At 47.4% G+C, this 21,175-nt stretch overlaps 1 protein-coding gene, 1 non-coding gene and 1 pseudogene across 9 annotated transcripts in view; all 3 read left to right on the top strand.

Moving 5' to 3' along the window:
* Positions 1–21,175, top strand: part of ep400 (E1A binding protein p400) — a 180,597-nt gene that overhangs the window by 92,151 nt on the left and 67,271 nt on the right. For 7 of the 8 annotated variants that reach the window (XM_070888131.1, XM_070888132.1, XM_070888128.1 and 4 more), the window contains 8 exons: positions 3,492–3,755; positions 6,073–6,237; positions 7,132–7,302; positions 7,391–7,485; positions 10,221–10,540; positions 13,654–13,856; positions 15,957–16,126; positions 19,185–19,381. In XM_070888131.1, coding sequence (XP_070744232.1) covers positions 3,492–3,755; positions 6,073–6,237; positions 7,132–7,302; positions 7,391–7,485; positions 10,221–10,540; positions 13,654–13,856; positions 15,957–16,126; positions 19,185–19,381 — 1,585 coding nt within the window. The remainder of the gene's footprint in view (positions 1–3,491; positions 3,756–6,072; positions 6,238–7,131; positions 7,303–7,390; positions 7,486–10,220; positions 10,541–13,653; positions 13,857–15,956; positions 16,127–19,184; positions 19,382–21,175) is intronic. The other variant, XM_070888134.1, reaches the window with a different exon arrangement.
* Positions 1,879–1,995, top strand: LOC139269845 (5S ribosomal RNA; annotated as a pseudogene).
* LOC139270103 (small nucleolar RNA SNORA49) lies at positions 16,291–16,429 on the top strand. The gene has a single exon (XR_011594450.1). It is a non-coding gene; the product is annotated as a small nucleolar RNA SNORA49 (small nucleolar RNA).

Genomic DNA, 21,175 nt, shown 5'->3' with positions numbered 1-21,175 from the left:
CTTCTGTATAGCACAAAAAGGACTTGGAACCCACTAAAGCACGGCTTGGGAAACCTCCCCGAAACCTGCTCTGTGCTTTAAGATCTTTCTGACCCTGTGAAATCCATACAATTGTACTGAGTCTAATTTTTTTTTTAAACTTTAAAAACAAAAAATAAAATGTATTGCATATTTTGAATTTACGGATTAAAGGTCCCGTTGGGATGTTTTATTTTGTCCCGGTCTTTCCCTCTTCCGACTAAAGGCAATGCGATACAGTTCCACTGGCTCCGTCACCACCTTAAGTCGGCCAGTCTTGATGCGAGAGTCCAGACACTTGGCAGGCTATTCACGTGCAGGACGTACTGATCCTGTCCTAATCTAATGCCAGTAATTTTCACCGGGCTTCCCCCACTACCCTGCCTTAACTATGCCGGAAACAACTGCTTACTCTCTTCCTCTGACCTTTCCTCCAAAGTTACAGCGGGAGACTTTTATAAAAAAAAAATGTAATTCTCGGGGTGTGGGTGTCACTGGCAAGGCTGCCATTTATTTGCCCAGAGAAAGTGGTGAAAGAACTGAGTTTGCTAGGCCAAGGGTCAACCACACGGGTATGGGACTGCAGTCATGTTACCGCACCAGACCAGGTAAGGTCAGCAGGTTTCCTTCCCTAAAGGACATCAGTGAACCAGTTGGGTCTTTACGACAATCCGACAGCTTCATGGTCACTTCAAACTGAATTGAAATTCTCAGACTGCCATGATGTGATCTGAACTTATGTTCTCTGGATTATTAGATTAATAACAGAACCACAGCACCACCGTACCTTGGGAAAGACTGTGGAAATTCTACGCTGGATCTCTGATTAAGATCAGGAGCAAGAACCCTACTGACTATTTCTTCCCCTCCCTCACCATCCAGCCTGGCAAAGTTGAGGCTACCTATGTCTCCAGTCTTACCCCAGCTGGGATCCTGTAACTCACCGGAAATTGAAATTGGGACCTTCTTGGTGCGGAGAGCTGAATATCACGTCAAATTGCACAGAAAGAGCCCGGTCAGCCCAACCAGCCCGTGTTGGTGTTTATCCTCAACTCTGGCAGTATTCCGAACCAGACATGCAAGACCTGTTCCTCTCTCTCTTCGCCTCCCTTTTCTTCGCCTCATACAGTTCATTGATCATCTGTGCCCTCAGGGAAATCATCCCCCAATGGAATATTTAGAATGTAAAGGGACCCTATTCATTGCCGTGTTAAGCTGGCACAGATAGCTAGTCATGAAATACCTAATGCGTTTTTTAAATTGGAGGGTGGCAATGCCCACGGAACTGTTTCACATTAAAATGTATATAGAATTCATATACCTGTACTGCACAGTGCTGTTCATATTAACAACAGCATGGTTTTTGGCTTAAGCAGAGCTTGAACACTAACCTAGAAATCCTCTCACGTAAATGTTTTTTTGTTTTCTCCGGCATCGGTAATGGTTAAATTTTACAGGTGTGACTCTTAACGTGACAACCAGCCAATGTTTACATTTCACCGAGGGTTTTGCGGAGAGGTTTTAATTTTCTTGTGTTGCGAGGTCCGTCTGTCGGTGGGAAGCTGGAGCTGCGGGTTTTCCGAGTGTGGGACTTGCTCATCGCCGGAATCCCAGCGGTCACTGCATCTCGCCGGGCTGCCTTTGGCACTGCTGCCGACTTAAGAAAAATCATTGGGGCATTCAAAAAACGTTTTTATTTTCTTTTGGAACACACTTTTTTTGTTAGTTTTAAAAATTGGAGGAGTGGATGGGGTGGGGGAGAGGGTGGAAAAGGCTGTTTGGCCGGGCAAGGTGGTTGGAGGTCGAGTTTTGGGGGGTTGAAATCTCCAGGGTTATGTCCGAGCAGAGTCAGTAACCCTAGGCTGCAGTAACTAGTCTGAAAACGCCCGATCTCATTTAATCTTGGAAGCTAAGCAGAGGTAGGTCTGGTCAGTACTTGGATGGGAGACCACCTGGGAATACCAGGTGCAGTAGGCTTTTAACTTAAAATAGTTGAGGTAACAAAACCATTTCACGGCTTTTGCACAGAGCGGATGGTGAATGGGTCGACCTGTATGATTACGTTGCCTCCAATGTCAGAGCTGCCATCGGGAGTGAAGCTCGCAGCCACCGGCCTTGCCTCCAAATTGTAGTGCACGATGCTTCTTCTGGAGGGGGTGTAACAGCAAAGCAGGAACTTCGAGCCCCGAAGTCTGTGGTGAAATGCATCAACACATTGCGCAAGTTGAGGTTCCCTCCAAACTATGATTGTGTGGTTAAGATGTGTGACACATTTCTGCTTTTCCTCATTTGGACTGGGGGAAGGTTTGAGCTGTGCTGATCTATTATCACCAGGCCAAAGTCCAATAAAACCCGTGGAAGTGGTAAAAGGGTGCAGTCAGTCTAACGCTGGCCATAACTCAGGCACTTCCAAGGCTTTCTGTCATTCCTGGCTCTGGTTGTTGGTCAAACTATCCTTATTAATTAATTTAAGAAAGAAAGACTTACACTTGTATAACGATCTTTGGACGTTCTAAAGCACTTTGCAAGCAATGAAGTGGGGTTTTTTTTAAGTGTAGTGTAATGTAGGGAAATGAGGCAGCCAATTTGAGCACAGCAAGCTCCCACAAACAGCAAAGAGATAATTGACCAGGCCATCTGTTTTAGGTCAAAAGCAAAATACTGCGGGTGCTGGAATCTGGAATAAAAACAGAAAATGCTGTCTCTCCACAGATGCTGCCTGACCGCTGAGGTTCCAGCATTTTCTGTTTTTACATCTGTTTTGGATGTTGATTGAGGGATAAATATTGGCCAGGACACCGGGGATAACTCCCCTGCTCTTCTTCAAAATAGTTCCAAGGTCGTGAGATCTCTTGCATCCACCTGAGAGAGCAGATGGGACCTTGGTTTAATGTCTCATCCGAAAGATGGCATCTCCGACTGTGCGGCGCTCCCTCAGCACTGCATGGGTGTTGTTAGCCTAGGTTATGTGCTCAAGTCTACAGCGTGGGACTTGAACCCACGACCTTCTGATTCTAGGCTACCACTGAGCCATGGCTGAAACAAAACACTGTTTATAGTGTAGTGGTACAGTTTTTTATATAGATGAGGAACAGTGGACTTGCAAGCAACGTTCCCGTTAAGCTGCGCGACCGGACAGCAGTCTGGAGGTCCCGCACAGGCTGCTCGTTGGCTTTTTTCAATGCAAGAAACTGTGCGTGTGCAGAAATTTAAACGGGCTGCACACAAAAATAAACTTGCAGCGAACAGTGCTTGCAAGTTCTGCACAGTGTGCCTACTTGAAGCAATAGCAGGTTAACCCGGTGAGTATATCTTTTCTGAATTTTAATCACTGTTATCCTAAGTTTGTTTTTTTGTGGTGTGGGGGGGGCAGTGGGCGGTGGGCGGGACGGTGAGAACGGAATGTGAATGTGATTTTTGATGCACGTCTCTCGTATACTGGCCGGCACAAACCAACCGCTTGTCATTTGCAGCAGCGACTCCGTTTCAGGTGACTGAGACTTCCGCCAGTGCGCCGGGACAGCAGCAGGCGGTCAACAGCACCATCGCCTCTAGCACAGCCGGCTCGGCCCCGGGCAGCACAGCAGGCCTGGTCACCCAGCAGGGTCAGGTCGCTCCCCAGGCCTCGCACTCGGGCCAGGCCCAGCAACAGGCCTCCTCCGCTCACACCGTCCCAACAACCAATGTGCTGCATCAGAGGCTGGTGCTGACCTCACAGGCCCAGGCAAGATTGCCTAGTAAGTGGCCTCATGAATATTGCCTAATTCTCCCACTTATTACTGTTGCATGAACTCACTCATTTCTTGCTGGCAGGGTCTGTCCCTCACGAGCAGCTAAATTTTTACAACCTTTTTGTTTTTCAAATTCTCTCTCGCTGCCCTATTTATGCAAATCTCTCTCTCTCTCGGGAAGGGACTAATCCATCTGCTGAGATTTTCTTTACACCAGCTCTGGCCATGGTGCGTGGCTAACGAACGAAATGCTGCCCTCTGCTTCACCTTTGTATGTACATCGTGTCCTGGCATGTCTTCCTGCTATCTGGCACTGACCCGACGATAAATTTATCCTCTGGATAATGCACTGCCTTTACAAAAGCTGCTAAAGAAACCGCCTGTCTCTTTTTGTTTATATAAAATAAGTTGCAGATCGAATTGTGTTTGGGATTAAATGGAAGTTTCCAGTTGTCGGCCTTTTATTATTTTTTTAGGAAATGTCCAATTAAATTGATTTCATAAAAATATCGCAGTACAAAAAATAAGTCGGGTTCAAATAAAATGAGTAGTTACTATGAAATGAACCATTTTTAGGTCATACCGATTAGGCACTTCAGAAATGTAGGTGGTAATTATGTAAAATAACTCTTAGTCTGTTGGTTTTCCTTACTTGTATCCAATCCTATGGCAGTATTAACGGAAAGTGTATGTCCCCAATATCTCACGTTTACAATAATTAATCACGTCCAGAATATTGCCCAGCATTATTGTTGCCAGATAACCTTGTGTACCCACGATTGAAACCTAAATCTCTGTATTTGGAGGTTGATTGAGGTTACCCCATTCACACTACAGAGTTATCGCAGTCCCATATTCTGCCCTCGCTGTCAGCAGTGCTAATGTGTTAAATCAAGCTCCTTCTCCCCATTGCTCTTGAGTGAAGCTGGGGGGAAAAGATTTCCTTTGCACTTTGGTATACGGCTACAGGCGAATGTGGAAATCCAACCAAACTAACTGTGCACGCATTCCATTTATTTATTGTGCATAAAATTCGGGATTTTAACTTGTGCCATTTGCAGCGATTAGAACCAGTTTATATCGTGACCTGTTTGGGGTTTGATACTTCTGCCACCTTCCCCGGTAAACGTAGTAAAGTTAAGGTACGGGGGAAGAGGGGGAGAGAATCCTTACCCAATTGGCAGCGTGTGTGGGACAAGTCTGGGAGATAAATTTCCCTCGTAACGTCTTCGGTGGGCGGTGGGGGGGTGGGCGGTGGGGGGGTGGGGGGGTGGGTGGGCGGTGGGGGGGGGGGGTGGGGGGTGGGGGGGTGGGCGGTGGGGGGGTGGGGGGGTGGGTGGGCGGTGGGGGGGGGGTGGGGGGGTGGGTGGTGGGGGGGTGGGCGGTGGGGGGGTGGGGGGGTGCGGAAGCAATGATAACAGATGGCAGGGGTTTATTAAACTTCGGCAGAGACTCTGCTGGCTCACTTTGCTTTTTCTGTTTGCTGGTGCTCTTGGAAAGGCAGTGGGGGGGGAAAAACGCATCTCACTTCATGACACTACACTGATAATAACAGGGTGTCATTTACGGTTTTACAGGCAGCTGATTATAACAGACCTGACACCACCCTCCGATAGCATTAGCCCTGGATGTTGTCTCTGAAAGGCTCCGTCATCTCCCATCAGCTTTATTCATAGAAATCGTTCAAATGCCTCGGTCGAAAGGACAGCTATTTGCAGCATTTGGCTAGATGCGGAGCCCCAAGTGATGTTAAAATAGCAGATAACAAAATAAAATAAGCAAAAGGTTTTTATTTTTAAACTGCAGAAGAAAGAAAAAAGATGCATTCAATAAAGCAATGAGGGTTTTTTCCAAAATTGATCATGTGATGGGAGGAGGAAGAGAAGTAAAGAAAAAGCTTTGCTTTTATAGGATCTAATTCTACCCTTGACTAACATGGCAAAGTTCACACTCTGCCAAACAATAGACTTTTCGATTATGCACATAATGGACAAAGTGAGAAGCAGGTAATGAAGCAATATTGCTGTTTGATTCTTGTCTTCATTAATCAGTGCCAGAAAACTTCATTTGAAGATCAGGGTAGGTGTACGATGTCTCTGAATCGATATTCAGTGGTTGGCTGGATAATCAATTGCCTCGCCAATTTTTTTTTCCAACTTGATTTCACTTTGCTTTCCCTGCATTAACTTCTCTGACACCTTGTTTGTGCACTGTAGATGACCTTGCATGAGTAGAGCTTTGGGTACAGATTTACTAACCGCCAAAGGGGGATGATTCAGCTTCCTTGTTTAAAATGACGTTGCATGCTGTCCTTCCTTCACAGGCGGAGAAGTCGTTACCATCGCCCAGCTTGCCTCCATAGCTGGTGGGCAAGGGCGGGGCACCCAGACCAGTCAGCCCGTGACGCTGCACTTCCAAGGCAACAAGTTTACCCTGTCTAGCAGTCAATTGCGGCAGCTCACTGCAGGCCAACATCTCCAGTTACAAGGTACATCCAGCATTAAGCAGCGACCCATGTGTATGGCTTGTAATTTAAAATATATAGGTCTCGTGTATGCGCGCATTTCTTAGCCACAAACGTTGTTGTGATTTTTGGTCTCACATTTTATGACGGTGTTTACATTTGAAAATGTCCACGGAATACGAATTCCCCATGCAGACAGGTCCTGATGACATTGTTGTTGCAGGCTGTGGTCACTAGGTGGTGATGTCGCTCCACTGCATTCTCTGACACCCTGTGAACAATGCCATGGGAAATCATCTAGTAAGGCGAATGAAGACACTCCTGACAGCGTAGGGAGTTTGGACTCGGCTCTGAGAACGATCTAAGTTACGAGAACAAAAATAAACCAAGAGTAACGAAGGCTAGAAAAGACCCAAGATATGTAACGCCCCTGTGCCAGACGAACACAACTGCTCACAGAGGCCTCTCTGTACTGCACAACTTTGCTGCCAGTATGGCTGAAATCCAAATAAAACCAAGGGGTCTTAAACTTCCAATTAAGAACGAAAGAAAAGTATGCTTCTACCGTGAGAGAACAAGGTAGAATCAAGGAATTAGAGAAAAATTACGACACAGAAAGAGGCCATCATGTATGTGTTGGTCGAAAAAGAGCTATCCAGCCTAATCCTACTTTCCAGCATCCAAGTACTTTTTAAATATGAGGGTTTCTGCCTGTACCACCCTTTCAGGCAGTGAGTTCCAGACCCACACCACCCTCTGGGTGAATTTTTCTTTCCTCATCTCCCCTCTAAACCTTCTACCCTAACCTTAAGGTAGTGAGACCTTCCTGGAAGGAAATTCTGATTGTAATAACTTTAGCAGTGGATGAGAAAAATCATTTATTTTCCCTTTTTTTAATATTAAAAAAAACAACTGCAGGTAATGTACTCCAAATTGTGTCAGCACCTGGGCAGCAGATTATGCGTCAACAAAGTCAAGTTCTGATGCAAGCCCCGTCCCAGGGCAGCGCAGTCCAAAATGCATCCGCTACCTCGGGAAACCAGCAAGGGATTGTACCCAGTTCTGTGCCCTCGGCTATTTCAACGCAAGGTAAACGACCGAGAGACTGTGTAATTAATGTGCTCCGTCCGCGCATCTCTGTTTGCGACGGGTCATAAATTTCCTTTCTGTTTTTCAGCATCTTTCCTCACAACCAGGACGGTTGGGAGCTCCGCGTCGGGTGAGCAGGGAGCTATCCTACGGCCGATATCTTCTCTCGGATCTGCTGCACAGGTAATCACCACCACCTTAACAACAGCAACAACTTTGCATTTATATAGCGCCTTTAATGTAGTGAAACGTCCCAAGGTGCTTCACAGGAGTATTACGAGATAAAAATTTGACACCGAGCCTCATCAGGAGAAATTAGGGCAGGTGACCAAAAGCTGGGTCAAAGGGGTAGGTTTTAAGGAGCGTCTTGAAGGAGGAAAGAGAGGTAGAGAGGTGAAGAGGTTTAGGGAGGGAGTTTCAGAGCTTGGGGCCCAGGCAACAGAAGGCACGGCCACCGATGGTTGAGCGATTATAATCAGGGATGCTCAGGAGGGCAGAATTAGAGGAGCACAGACATCTTGGGGTGTGGGGGGCGGTGGTATTGTGGGGCTGGAGGAGATTACAGAGATAAGGAAGGGTGCGACCATGGAGGGATTTGAAATCAAGGATGAGAATTTTGAAATCGAAGCATTGCTTAACCGGAAGCCAATGTAGGTCAGCGAGCACAGGCGATAGGTGAGCGGGACTGGGTGCAAGTTAGGACACGGGCAGCAGAGTTTTGGATCATCTCTAGTTTGCGTAGGGTAAATTGTGGAAGGCCAACCAGGAGTGCATTGGAATAGTCAAGTCTAGAGGTAAACAAGTTGCAATGGTCATCATGTCAGTCCTGTGTATTCATATTAGCCTTCCAAGAACAATAATTTTGAAAAATTATAGTGTATATGGGAGATCCAGTTTATCTATAATACTTAAAAATCCGTGCATGTTTATAGAAACATAGAAAATAGGTGCAGGAGTAGGCCATTCGGCCCTTCGAGCCTGCACCACCATTCAATAAGATCATGGCTGATCATTCCCTCAGTACACCTTTCCAGCTTTCTCTCCATACCCTTGATCCCTTTAGCCGTAAGGGCCACATCTAACTCCCTCTTGAATATATCCAATGAACTGGCATCAACAACTCTCTGCGGTAGGGAATTCCACAGGTTAACAACTCTCTGAGTGAAGAAGTTTCTCCTCATCTCAATCCTAAATAGCCTACCCCTTATCCTAAGACTGTGTCCACTAGTTCTGGACTTCCCCATCATCGGGAATATTCTTCCCGCATCTAACCTGTCCAGTCCCGTCGGAATCTTGTAAGTTTCTATGAGATCCCCTCACATCCTTCTAAACTCCAGTGAATACAGGCCCAGTCGATCCAGTCTCTCCTCATATGTCAGTCCCGCCATCCCGGGAATCAATCTGGTGAACCTTTGCTACACTCCCTCAATAGCAAGAACGTCCTTCCTCAGATTAGGAGACCAAAACTGAACACAATATTCCAGGTGAGGCCTCACCAAGGCCCTGTTCAACTACAGTAAGACCTTCCTGCTCCTATACTCAAATCCTCTAGCTATGAAGTACAACATACCATTTGCCTTCTTCACCGCCTGCTGTACCTGCATGCCAACTTTCAATGACTGATGTACCATGACACCCAGGTCTCGTTGCACCTCCCCTTTTCCTAATCTGCCGCCATTCAGATAAATTCTGCATTCGTGTTTTTGCCCCCAAAGTGGATAACCTCACATTTATCCACATTATACTGCATCTGCCACTCACCTAACCTGTCCAAATCATCCTGCAATCTTTTAGCTTCCTCCTCACAGCTCACACCGCCACCCAGTTTAGTGTCTTCTGCAAACTTGGAGATATTACACTCAATTCCTTCATCTAAATCATTAATGTATATTGTAAAGAGCTGGGGTCCCAGCACTGAGCCCTGCGGCACTCCACTAGTCACTGCCTGCCATTCTGAAAAGGACCCGCTTATCCCGACTCACTGCTTCCTGTCTGCCAACCAGTTCTCTATCCACGTCAGTACATTACCCCCAATATCATGTGCTTTGATTTTGCACACCAATCTCTTGTGTGGGACCTTGTCAAAAGCCTTTTGAAAGTCCAAATACACCGCATCCACTGGTTCTCCCTTGTCCACTCGACTAGTTACATCCTCAAAAAATTCTAGAAGATTTGTCAAGCATGATTTCCCTTTTCATAAATCCATGCTGACTTGGACCGATCCTGTCACTGCTTTTTAAATGCGCTGCTATTTCATCTTTAATAATTGATTCCAACATTTTTCCCACTACTGATGTCAGGCTAACCGGTCTATAATTACCCGTTTTCTCTCTCCTATAATAGAAACCACCTATCCTGGAATCATAGGAGGAGGCCCATCGTGTCTGCCTGTCGAAAAAGAGCTATCTAGCCTAATCTCACTTTCCCGCTCTCGGTCCGTAGCCCTGTACATTACGGCACTTCAAGTGCACATCCAAATACTTTTTAAATGCGCTGAGAGTTTCTACCTCTACCACCCTTTCAGGCAGTGAGTTCCAGACCCCTACCACCGTCTGCGTGGAAAAAGTTCTCCTCAACACGTCTCTAATCCTTCTACCAATGACTTTAAATCTATGCCGCCTGGTTATTGACCTCTCTGCTGAAAGAAATAGGTCCTTCATATCCACACTATCCAGGCCCCTCATATACACAAATGTAAACGTCACACTGTAATTGTACCCTCCTGCCAGTGGAGGCACTGTTGTGTCACCACTGCTAGGAGGGTGTCATTACAGTGTGACTGTACCGTTCCAGGGGCTGTTAAATCTCGTAAGCCCAACTTTAATGCTTCCAGAGGTAACCCATCATCACTGTAGTTACAGCTTGCTCGGTGCTTTTTTTATTGTGTCACATTTAATAATCTTGTTTTTGATTGATAGGATTCTATAGAAGAAAAGAAAAAACTTATAAAGGAGCGTTTGGACCGGATATTTTTGATCAACGAGAGGCGTTGCTCTGTGGTGCCAGTCTATGGCACAGAACTGTTGGGAGTGTGCTTCTTGATTGGCGAATGTAGACTAGCAAAGCCCAAATCGACTGTGAACTCCTGGCTATCCTCTGGCTACGTGAACTGCTGCAACGTTCAGCAGTCTGTTACTGACTCCCTTGCTGAGGTATCTTGGAAACGGACAGACTCTTTGTCACGGGCAATCCTATCCACGGATCAGAGGCAAGATAGTATGCAAGACATCGTCAAAAGGTGAACACTTCTGTCATGCGATAATTGCAACAGTTGGCGGTTAATTTTACAGTGGAGTCTCTCTATCACAGCTGGAGGTACTGGCGCGCATCTTCCAATATATTAGGCCGCTGATGACATGCGACATGGATTTCAAATTGGTGAGGTGGTCTCAAGATGGTGCTTTTTGCAGCACCCAACTTTACGATTCAGTCCCATGAATTCAACCGTAACCCAAAATTGATGCAGCATTGATCCCACTTCCTGCATCCTGGTTAGATTGCGAGTAGCATCTTTTCTCTGTTTGCAACTGGTGAAGAAAGCAAATACATTCTCATAAACATTTTAACAAAAGAAATAGAAGCATAAGTAAGCCATACGGCCCCTCGAGCCTGCTCCGCCATTCAATAAGGTCATAGCTGATCTTCTACCTCAACTCCACGTTTCCTTGATTCCCTTAATGTCCAAAAACCTATTGCTCTATGTCTTGAATATACTCAACGACTGAGCCTCCACAGCCCTCTGGGGCAGAGAATTCCAAAGATTCACCACCCTCTGAGTGAAGAAATTCCTCCTCATCTCAGTTCTAAATGACCGACCCCTTATCCCTATATTTTCTGAGTAACAAGGTGATGGAATTCAGCAGCAGCTGAGTAGTGGAGTAGGATTTAAACCAGGATTGTTTGGGTTCCAGGATGAAGAGATAATGTGTACTAGTTCCAAAATCACAGTCAGGTACCTGACGAAGGCTAGGCTCGATGGGCCAATGGTCTACTATTGGCCCTACTATTGAGCTATGTGCTGTGGATATCAATATTGGTTCAGAAATTACATATTGCATTGGAGGCCATTAGTGCTGTTGGATTGTGTGTGATTTCTGTTTGACCAGAAGCGCCTTGAAAATAGTTGGGTAGAGTGTGAATACTGTACAGCATAAATAGACAAAAATCTAATGAAGACCTCACAAAATGAAGCCTGGTGGTGACCGTGAGTGTAAAGATTTGGAGACATTATGCTGCTGAACATGGAGGGAACTGATTGGTCTGTAAGCTGTTACACCCAGCGGTCCTGGTTCAGCAGGCAACAACAATTTGCAACTGTAAACGTAGTAAACGTCCCAAGGCACTACATCATTGCGTTATCAGACAGAATTAGTCACCGAGCCACATGAGATATTTGGACAGATGACCTAAAGCTTGGTCAAAGGGGTAGGTTTTAAAGGAGGGGAGAGAGAGGTAGAGAGGTTTAGGGAGGGGATTCCACAGCTCAGGGCCCAGGCAGCTGAAGGCACGGCCGCCAATGGTGGAGCGATTAAAATCGTGGATGCACAAGAGGGCAGAATTGGAGGAGTGCAGACATCTCGGGGGGGGGGGGGGAGGGGAGTTGTAGGGCAGGAGGACGTTACAGAGATGGGGGGGGGGGGGGGGGGGGGGAGGGGAGTTGTAGGGCAGGAGGACGTTACAGAGATAGGGAGGAGCAAGGCCATGAAAGGATTTGAATACAACAGCGATTAATTCCGTAGCTTCGAGGCTTTACCAGTGGTATTCTGCGAAGGTTTTTTGATTTGGTACAGGACATGTAGGTGAAGCTGCAGAACACTTGACACCCTGGCCATATCTCTCCAATATCGGAAGGAGTCATCATTTAATTTTCCATTGTTTTATTTACAGACTTGTAGAAAGCGAGTGATCCAGGTAAAAATCCTACCCAACACTCAAAAAGCAGCCATAGTAGGAATGAACTTGCGTTTAGTTTCCTTCGTGCCCACAGGCTGTCCTGAAGTTCTTCACTGCCAAAGAATTACTTTTGAAGTGTGGTTTCTGTTGTTACGTGGGCAAACGCAGTAGCCATTTTGCGCATGGCAAGATCCCACAAACAGTAAATGAGATAAATGATCATTGAATCTGTTTTGGTAGTGTTGGCTGAGGGAAGAACCAGGCAAATGCCTCTTCTTCAAAATAAAGTGCCGTGGGATTGATCTTATGTCCACCTGAGCGGGCAGACAGGGTCTTGTTTTAAGGCCTCCTATGAAAGAAAACATGTCCAACAGTACAGCACTCCCTCAGCACTGGGCTGAAGGGTCAGACGACTATTTAGTGTAAGATGTGCATCTTAGCTGCAAATATAGATATGTATTGGAAGCAGAAAAGTGACCACTTAAAAGAGTAATTGTTAACTGTTGGTAAGATGTGTTTTGGTTTCTGAAGGTATATCTCCTAACTATAAACATTAACTGTACAGACACAGACCTGGGAGCTCATACTGAATAACGTTGAACAAATTCTCTGTCTTGGAATGTTACCATTTTATAATTGTTTTTATTCGTTCCTGGGATGTGGGCGTCGCTGGCAAGGCCGGCATTTCTTGCCCGTCCCTAATTGCCCCTTGAGAAGGTGGTGGTGAGCCGCCTTCTTGAACCGCTGCAGTCCGTGTGGTGAAGGTGTTCCCACAGTGCTGTTAGGGAGGGAGTTCCAGGATTGTGACCCAGTGACGATGAAGGAAAGGCCGATATATTTCCAAGTCAGGATGGTGTGTGACTGGGAGGGGAACGTGGAGGTGGTGGTGTTCCCATGCGCCTGCTGCCCTTGTCCTGCTCGGTGGTGGAGGTCGCGGGTTTGGGAGGTGCTGCCGAAGAAGCCTTGGCGAGTTGCTGCAGTGCATCTTGTAGATGGTACACACTGCAGCCAGGGGGCGCCGGTGGTGGAGGGAGTGAGTGTTGAAGGTGGGGGATGGGGAGCCGATCAAGCGGCTGCTTTGTCCTGAATGTTGTCGAGCTTCTTGAGTGTTGTTGGAGCTGCACTCATCCAGGCAAGTGGGGAGTGTTCCATCACACTCCTTGTGTCTTGTAGATGGTGGGAAGGCTTTGGGGAGTCAGGAGGTGAGCCACTTACCGCAGAATACCCAGCTTCTGACCCGCTCTTGTAGTCACAGTATTTATGTGGCTGGTCCAGTTAAGTTTCCGGTCAATTGCTAATGGCATTTTCTATCAAAGCCCCCTCGATCAGTATCTCTATTTCAAAATGCGATAAAATACAGGACTGAAGTCAAATTTAGTTTGTTTCCGTTTAGATTAGAGCCTGTCTCACTTTTTGCATTGAAACACTATATTAAAAAATGTTGTGCCTTTTCTGTAGGGTTCACTGTGTTGTTCCAAATGCGGTGGCTCCACCGGCAAGTCTGTACACGTTTAACCCTCCACCTCAGCACACGCACCGCATGCGGCTGTTTCAATCTAATCTTAACAAGGAGCTGGCTCCGTACTCCCAACAGTTGCAACAGGTTACGTCTACAACAATGCTGCAGTTAACTGACCCGAGGCTTGTACAGTTTGACTCAGGTTAGTAAAGCAGATTACATTTGTCGCTTCTGCAATGCAGTGGCTCGTTTTTAATGGCCGTGCGTCCTCTTTTAACGGGCTGCCTGGCCTATTCAAAATACCGCGCATGTGCGGAGGGAAAAGACAAACTTTATTGCAGTTGAAATGTGAAATTGCGAGAGGTGCGTAAGTTCCACCGCTGAACTTTTGACGTCCCGTCTCCGCTGAACACCGGGCTTGAAGCACACAGGGTCTATTTCAAAATCTGTTTTAAAATCCGGCAAGCCGACTGCACGGGACCCCTGGAGCACAGCTGTGCAGCTTAAAGGGAACATTGACAGTGGCATCCCTTGAGTCTGAGATGGAGATGTCATTCCATGCCATGCTGCACACTTGGCCAGAGCGTTGCCCTTTTCATATTAAATGTGCAGTCATTTGGCAGAGTTAGGTGAGAAAGCCACATTCGGAGGGTGGGGGGAGGGGGGTGGGTGATGTGGGATGATTTTAAACTCCAAGCAGTAAGCCAGCAGCAGTGGAAGGCGCCACTCATTAGCGTCCCACTGACCAACATCCAACAACAGCAACTGGCAAGTATTTAGGGCCTTGAACGTATCAAAATGTCCCGCAGCGCTTCATAGGATCATTAGCAATAAAAACATTTTTGATACTGAACCACGTAAGGAGATAATGGGCAGGTGACCAAATGATTGGTCCAAGAGATAGGTTTTAAGGAGCGTCTTGAAGGAGGGTAGAGAGGTTTAGGGAAGGTATGCCAGAGCTCGGGGCCCAGTCAGCTGAAGTTACGGTCGCCAATGGTGGAGCGATTAAAATCGGGGAAGAGCTAGAGGCCAGAATTAGAGGAGAGCAGAGATCTCAGGCTTCCAAAATGGCCCAGGAGTTGGCATTACATAGCAATAGGAGCAGGATTCGGCCCTTCGAGCCCTTCGAGCCTGCTCTGCCATTTAATAAGATCATGGCTGATCTTCTACCTCAACTTCACCTTGCCCTATAACCATCTTATCCCTTAGTATCCAAAAATCTATCCATCTCTGTCTTGAATATACTCAACGACTGAGCATCCACAGCCCTCCGGGGTGGAGAATTCCAAAGATTCACAACCCTTTGAGTGAAAAATGTCTCCTCATCTCGGTCCTAAATGACCGACCCCTTATTCTGGGACTGTGACCCCTGGTTCCAGACTCCTCAGCCAGAGGGAGTCAGTCTGGGACTGTGACCCCTGGTTCCAGACTCCTCAGCCAGAGGGAGTCAGTCTGGGACTGTGACCCCTGGTTCCAGACTCCTCAGCCAGAGGGAGTCAGTCTGGGACTGTGACCCCTGGTTCCAGACTCCTCAGCCAGGGGGGGAGTCTGGGACTGTGACCCCTGGTTCCAGACTCCTCAGCCAGGGGGGGGGGGGGGGAGTCTGGGACTGTGACCCCTGGTTCCAGACTCCTCAGCCAGAGGGAGTCAGTCTGGGACTGTGACCCCTGGTTCCAGACTCCTCAGCCAGGGGGGGGGGGGGGGAGTCTGGGACTGTGACCCCTGGTTCTAGACTCCCCAGCCAGGGGGGGGGGGAGTCTGAGACTGTGACCCCTGGTTCTAGACTCCCCAGCCAGGGAGAAACAACCTCTCCGCATCTACCCTGTCAAGCCCCTTATGAATTTTGGAAGTTTCAATGATATCCCCTCTCAATCTTGGAGAATATCTAAAGGCAGTGTGCCTGACCGAGCCCAGTGTCGGGTCGGGGCAGGGCAGGGCTGTGCAGGGGATCCGGTGGTGGTCAGCGGTCTGGGGAGGGGGTGGGGTCCGTAGACGGGACAGGACCTGCACTTTGCCTGTGGGGCCCTCCTCTTCTTCCTCTCAGCCCCACAAGGGACCGACATACGCCGACCTTGAGCGGCCCCTTCGCCCTGCGCCAGCCTGGCAGGGCGATCCCCAGCCACTTTCCCGCTCAGACCAACATCAAGGCAGAAGCCGGGAGGCCAGCGGGCAAGGGGAGGGGCTTAAAACATCCCTCTGAATTTCAGTTCCGTTTCTTCAGATTAATTGGGAAAGTCCAACACCGGATTGGAATGTGAACAACTGCTAGGTTTAAATTTCATTCCGATGAATCTTTACTCAGGGAAATTGGAGGCGCTGGCTGTTCTGCTTCATAAATTGAAAACGGAAAGGCGGCGAGTGTTGATATTCACACAAATGGTTCAAATGCTGGACATTCTGGAGAGCTTCCTGGACTACCACAGCTTTGCTTTTGTGAGAGTTGATGGTAACGTTCATCTTAATCAACGACAGGTATGCTTTAAAAAACTTTTTTTTTTTTAAATGGCGTTAATATATTTATTTATAATATTCCCTAAAATCCTGGTCCCTGTTTCTAGTATTGGCTCCACTAGTTCGGGGTTAATGTCTTGTGGTGCAACATTAATAGTTTGTTTTCTTTATGTAGCTGAAGCAGTCTCCCCCATCCTTACTACAGGCACTGTAAACCTTGTATTGTGCACTGTCATTGTCCTGGGGGTAGATTATAAAGCCTCCTTCCCTCCCCAGCAGGAATTACTGCGATATTCTCTGGGGCCTAAAGAATGGGCTGACAACAATTTAATCCACCAATGCCTTGCACGTGTAAAACATTTTGAAGGGGGCGAGTGCTTTTGACTCGTGTTTGCAAACTGTAAAGAATGGGAGAAATCAGCAGTGGATTGTTGCAGGTACGATAGTCTGGTGGTTACAGTGCTGGGCTGTCCATTCCGAGGCCATGGCTCAGTGGGCAGCACTCTCGTCTCTTGAGTCCGAAGGTTGTGGGTTCGAGCTCCACTCCAGGGACTTGAGCACAAAATAATTTGGGCTAACACTCCCAGTGCAGTACTGAGAGAGCGCCGCACTGTCGGAGGGGCAGTACTGAGGGAGCGCCGCACTGTCGGAGGGGCAGTACTGAGGGAGTGGCGCACTGTCGGAGGGGCAGTACTGAGGGAGCGGCGCAATGTCGGAGGGTCACAGTACTGAGGGAGTGGCGCACTGTCGGAGGGGCAGTACTGAGGGAGCGGCGCACTGTCGGAGGGTCACAGTACTGAGGGAGCGGCGCACTGTCGGAGGGGCAGTACTGAGGGAGCGCCGCACTGTCGGAGGGGCAGTACTGAGGGAGCGCCGCACTGTCGGAGGGGCAGTACTGAGGGAGCGCCGCACTGTCGGAGGGGCAGTACTGAGGGAGCGCCGCACTGTCGGAGAGGTAGTACTGAGGGAGCGGCGCACTGTCGGAGGGGCAGGACTGAGGGAGCGGCGCACTGTCGGAGGGGCAGGACCGAGGGAGCGCTGCACTGTCGGAGGGGCAGTACTGAGGGAGCGCCGCACTATTGGGAGGGGCAGTACTGAGGGAGCGCCGCACTGTCGGAGGTGCCGTCTTTCGGATGAGACGTTAAACTGAGGCTCCGTCTGCTCTCTCAGGTGGATGTAAAAGATCCCATGGCACTGTTTCGAAGAAGAGCAGGGGAGTTATCCCCGGTGTCCTGGCCAATATTTACTTCTCAATCAACATAACGCAAAAAAACAGATTATCTGGGTCCTTATAACATTGCTGTTTGTGGGAGCTTGCTGTGCGCAAATTGGCTGCCGTGTTTCCCACAATACAACAGTGACTACACTTCAAAAGTACTTCATTGGCTGTGAAGCGCTTTGAGACGTCCGGTGGTCGTGAAAGGTGCTATTCTTTCCTTCGTGGCAAGTTGTGAAATTGAATTAAATAAAGCTGGTCATTTGTGGGCTAGCTCCAGATTGGAGCTGTCAGATTGTTGGAAAAATCCAACTGGTTCAGTAATGTCCTTCAGGGAGGGAACCAGCCCACCCCATACCCAGCTGGCCTGTACGTGACTCCAGCCCCGCACTACATGGGTGACTCCCGATGCCCTCGGAGCAACTGGGAATGGACCAATAAATGTTAGTGCCACCCACATCCCGACAAAAAAATACATTAAAAAAATGTACAGTTGATTAAGAACGAACTTGTATTTATGACGTGATCAGGACACGGGAGAGGTGTGAGTTTGGGGCCAGAAGAGCCGAGGGCCCAGGGGCAGCACGGGCCCAGCCCACACTGCGATATGTGCGCGCACTGGGCCCGTGCAGCAGAGCAGGTCTCCAGTCGTCCTGGTTAACCCTTGCCACTGGACCAAGACCTCGCTCTGTCAAGCCCGTGTGGTGGCTGGTGTGCAACGGTCACCCCACGTTAAAAAAATCCACCCACAGGCATCTTCCACCCTTCAGGATGTAGTTCGGGATCCGGAATATTCGTTCCTTCATTGAAACATCCGTGAACTCATCCCTTTTTGGCATGGAAGCAAGTCATCCTCTATACGAGGGACTGCCTATGATGATGATTTATACGCTTCTATATCACAACCTCAGGACGTCGCAAAGCATTTTACAGCCAATGAAGTATATTTTTGTGGTAATGTCGGAAACCGCAGCTAATAACTGCAATGTAATAATGACCAGTTCATCTGTTTTAGTGATGTTGGTTGAGGGATAAATATTAGCCCCAGGACACCGGGGAGAACTCCCCCGCTCTTCCAAATAGTGATGATCTGAGGAGGCAAACGGTTTCGCGGCACCTCCGACAGTGCAGCACTCCCTCAGTACTGCACTGGAGTAATTGAAGCTACTGTTATTATTCGAAATCCCCATTCTGAAGGTGACCTTTAAGGTCGATTCCCAATAGGGAGTGGCGTTTGCAGGAAGCACAGCTCAAGAAATCTCAACAACAACATGTTTTTTTTGTCCATTTATTTCAATGAGTGGATGCCTGTGATTACCCTAGCTGTGCTACTTGGCCACACTGGAGTACTTGTATATTTGTGATTGGAGAGAATTCTAAAGGGAAAGAACAGACAAGGCCTTCCTCTTCGACATGATGGCAATGCATGGGTTCTAAAACTTTGCACGTATCCAGTAATTTTTTTCTTGTCTGACCCAATTTGCTTCACCCCATTCCCTGACTACCCATGATAGCAAAGATTGTAGATTTAAGTGGTTTGCTCTGTAACTTGCTGGTTTCTCCCTATCCCTGATGTCCGATATTAGTCTCTTGACAGAAACAAGCATCGCATTTAAAAAAAATACTTGAATGTGCACTTGAAGTGCCGTAACCTACAGGGCCTACAGACCGAGAGCTGGAAAGTGGGATTAGGCTGGATAGCTCTTTGTCGGCCGGCGCGGACACAATGGGCCGAATGGCCTCCTTCCGAGCTGTAAATTTCTATGATTCTGCGGAATCTGCTCCCCCTTTTTAATCCGAGTCAGCCGGGTGCGTAACGTGTCTGCGGCGCTGTCCAATCCCTTGTGAACTTTCTCTTTACAGGCGCTGATGAAACTTTTTAATACAGATAAGCGCATCTTCTGTGCCATCCTTTCCACCCGCGGGGGTGCTGCGGGGGTTAATCTGATAGACGCCGATACCGTTATAGTGTACGACAGTGACTTGAACCCAACCCTGGATTCACAGGTCCAGGAATGGTGCGACAGAATCGGAAAGTGTAAAGATATCCACATATACAGGTATTGTAACCTCGTGTGAAAATTACCCTTGTTTGGCAACGTGCTAACGTACACTGGGACCACTACATTGGTCTCGGGCAGAGCTCGCATTGGGTAGAACTTTTTTGACATTAACTTGGGATTGTATCAGCTTAATAGTTTTCGAATTGGGCTCCCAGATCCTAACAACAACAACAACTTGCATTTATATAGTGCCCTTAATGTAGTAAAATGTCCCAAGGTGCTTCACAGGAGCGTTGTCAAACAAAATTGATACTGAGCCGCATCAGGAGATATTGGGACAGATGACCAAAAGCTTGGTCAAAGAGGTAGGTTCTAAGGAGCATCTTATAAGCGATCCATGAGATTATCAGATTACTGTACACGTTGACTTGCACATCATTTTTAATTGCTGTACACTAATATTTTTTGTTTAAGTATTCTACAGTGAGAGCTTTCTTTTGAGTAGCCAGCATTGTCTTTGTGGTGTATTACAGCAGCCCCCAGGAGTTTGTCATTTCTTGCAGAGGGGTCCTAGCCCTTACACAGGAAGCAATTACATCATAGGCTGAGGTCATACACCTGTTAATGTGCTGTGTATGGTCACTAATATGAAGCCTAAACTATCCGATTTTTCCGAATACTTTCCGCTCCCATATAACTTGACACCTGACCTCAATTTTAATCTAACCTAGGAGTGCATTTTTTTTTCAGTCAAGCATTGGAATTGTTTTAAAAGGAAAGCTTTTTTTTTTTGCAAAATGAGAATGGTCAATAGCGCGCTGAAGCCACAGCACGTTAAAAATGTGGCTGTGCTTTAGAGTAAAGCGAAATGTATTTTTTAAAAATGCGTACAGTTATTAAAATATTCCAAAAATACCTGCATTTTATGCAGCACCCTGTGTCCAAAGCTTCTCACCGCCAAATGAATGACTTTTGAGATGCAGTAACTGCAGATCTGTATGCGAACACTGCAACCAAATTGCACGCAGCAAGGTCCAACAAACGTGACATGAGTGACGAACGAACTAACCGGTGCGTTTTTTGGTTGTAATGGTTGAGGGAAGGATGTTGGTCAGGCCATCGAGGGGCTCCTTGTGCTGTGGGATGTTTAACGTCCACTTCCGTTTATTGTCTCGCGTGAAAGACGGAACCTCGGTCATTGCAGCATTTCTTCCGTTCAATACATCCACGGATCCCGAGAAATAGGAGTTGGGGGCAGCGGCAGCGGGGGGAGAGAACTATCGGAGGCCCTGGAAATTATATTTTGGGGTTCTACTGAGAATGGATGTATGCTGGAGGATTGGAGTGGCCAATATAATTCCATAAAAGGGAGACAGTAAACCGGGTTGTTGCAGGCTATTTAGTTTAATATCTGTGGTAGTGACAATTTTGTAATTTTCAATTAAATTGCATTGACTAAATATCTCGAAGAGAAAATCATTAGGTGCAGCCAACATAGATTTCAGAAAGGAAAATCATGTTTAATAAAAACCTGTTCTTTGAGGAAGCAACAGGTGGGGGAAATGCAGTGGATACGGTGTGCATGGACCTTCAGAAAGCCTTCAACAAAGTACAGCACAGGAGGCTGTTAAGAGAACATCAAAGAAAGAACTTAGACATGTATAACGGCCTTCATATTTTCAGCTGATCCCTAAAGGGAGTAAAGGGTTATGGGGAGCAGGCAGGGAAGTGGAGTTGAGGCCAAGATCAGATCAGCCATGATCTTATTGAATGGCGGAGCAGGCTCGAGGGGCCAAATGGCCGACTCCTGCTCCTATTTCTTATGTTCTTATGTAAGGCGATTTACAGCTG

This window comes from Pristiophorus japonicus, chromosome 8 (assembly GCF_044704955.1).
Source record: "Pristiophorus japonicus isolate sPriJap1 chromosome 8, sPriJap1.hap1, whole genome shotgun sequence".
Lineage (NCBI taxonomy): Eukaryota > Metazoa > Chordata > Chondrichthyes > Pristiophoridae > Pristiophorus > Pristiophorus japonicus.
This window is presented reverse-complemented; position numbering and strand designations above follow the sequence as displayed.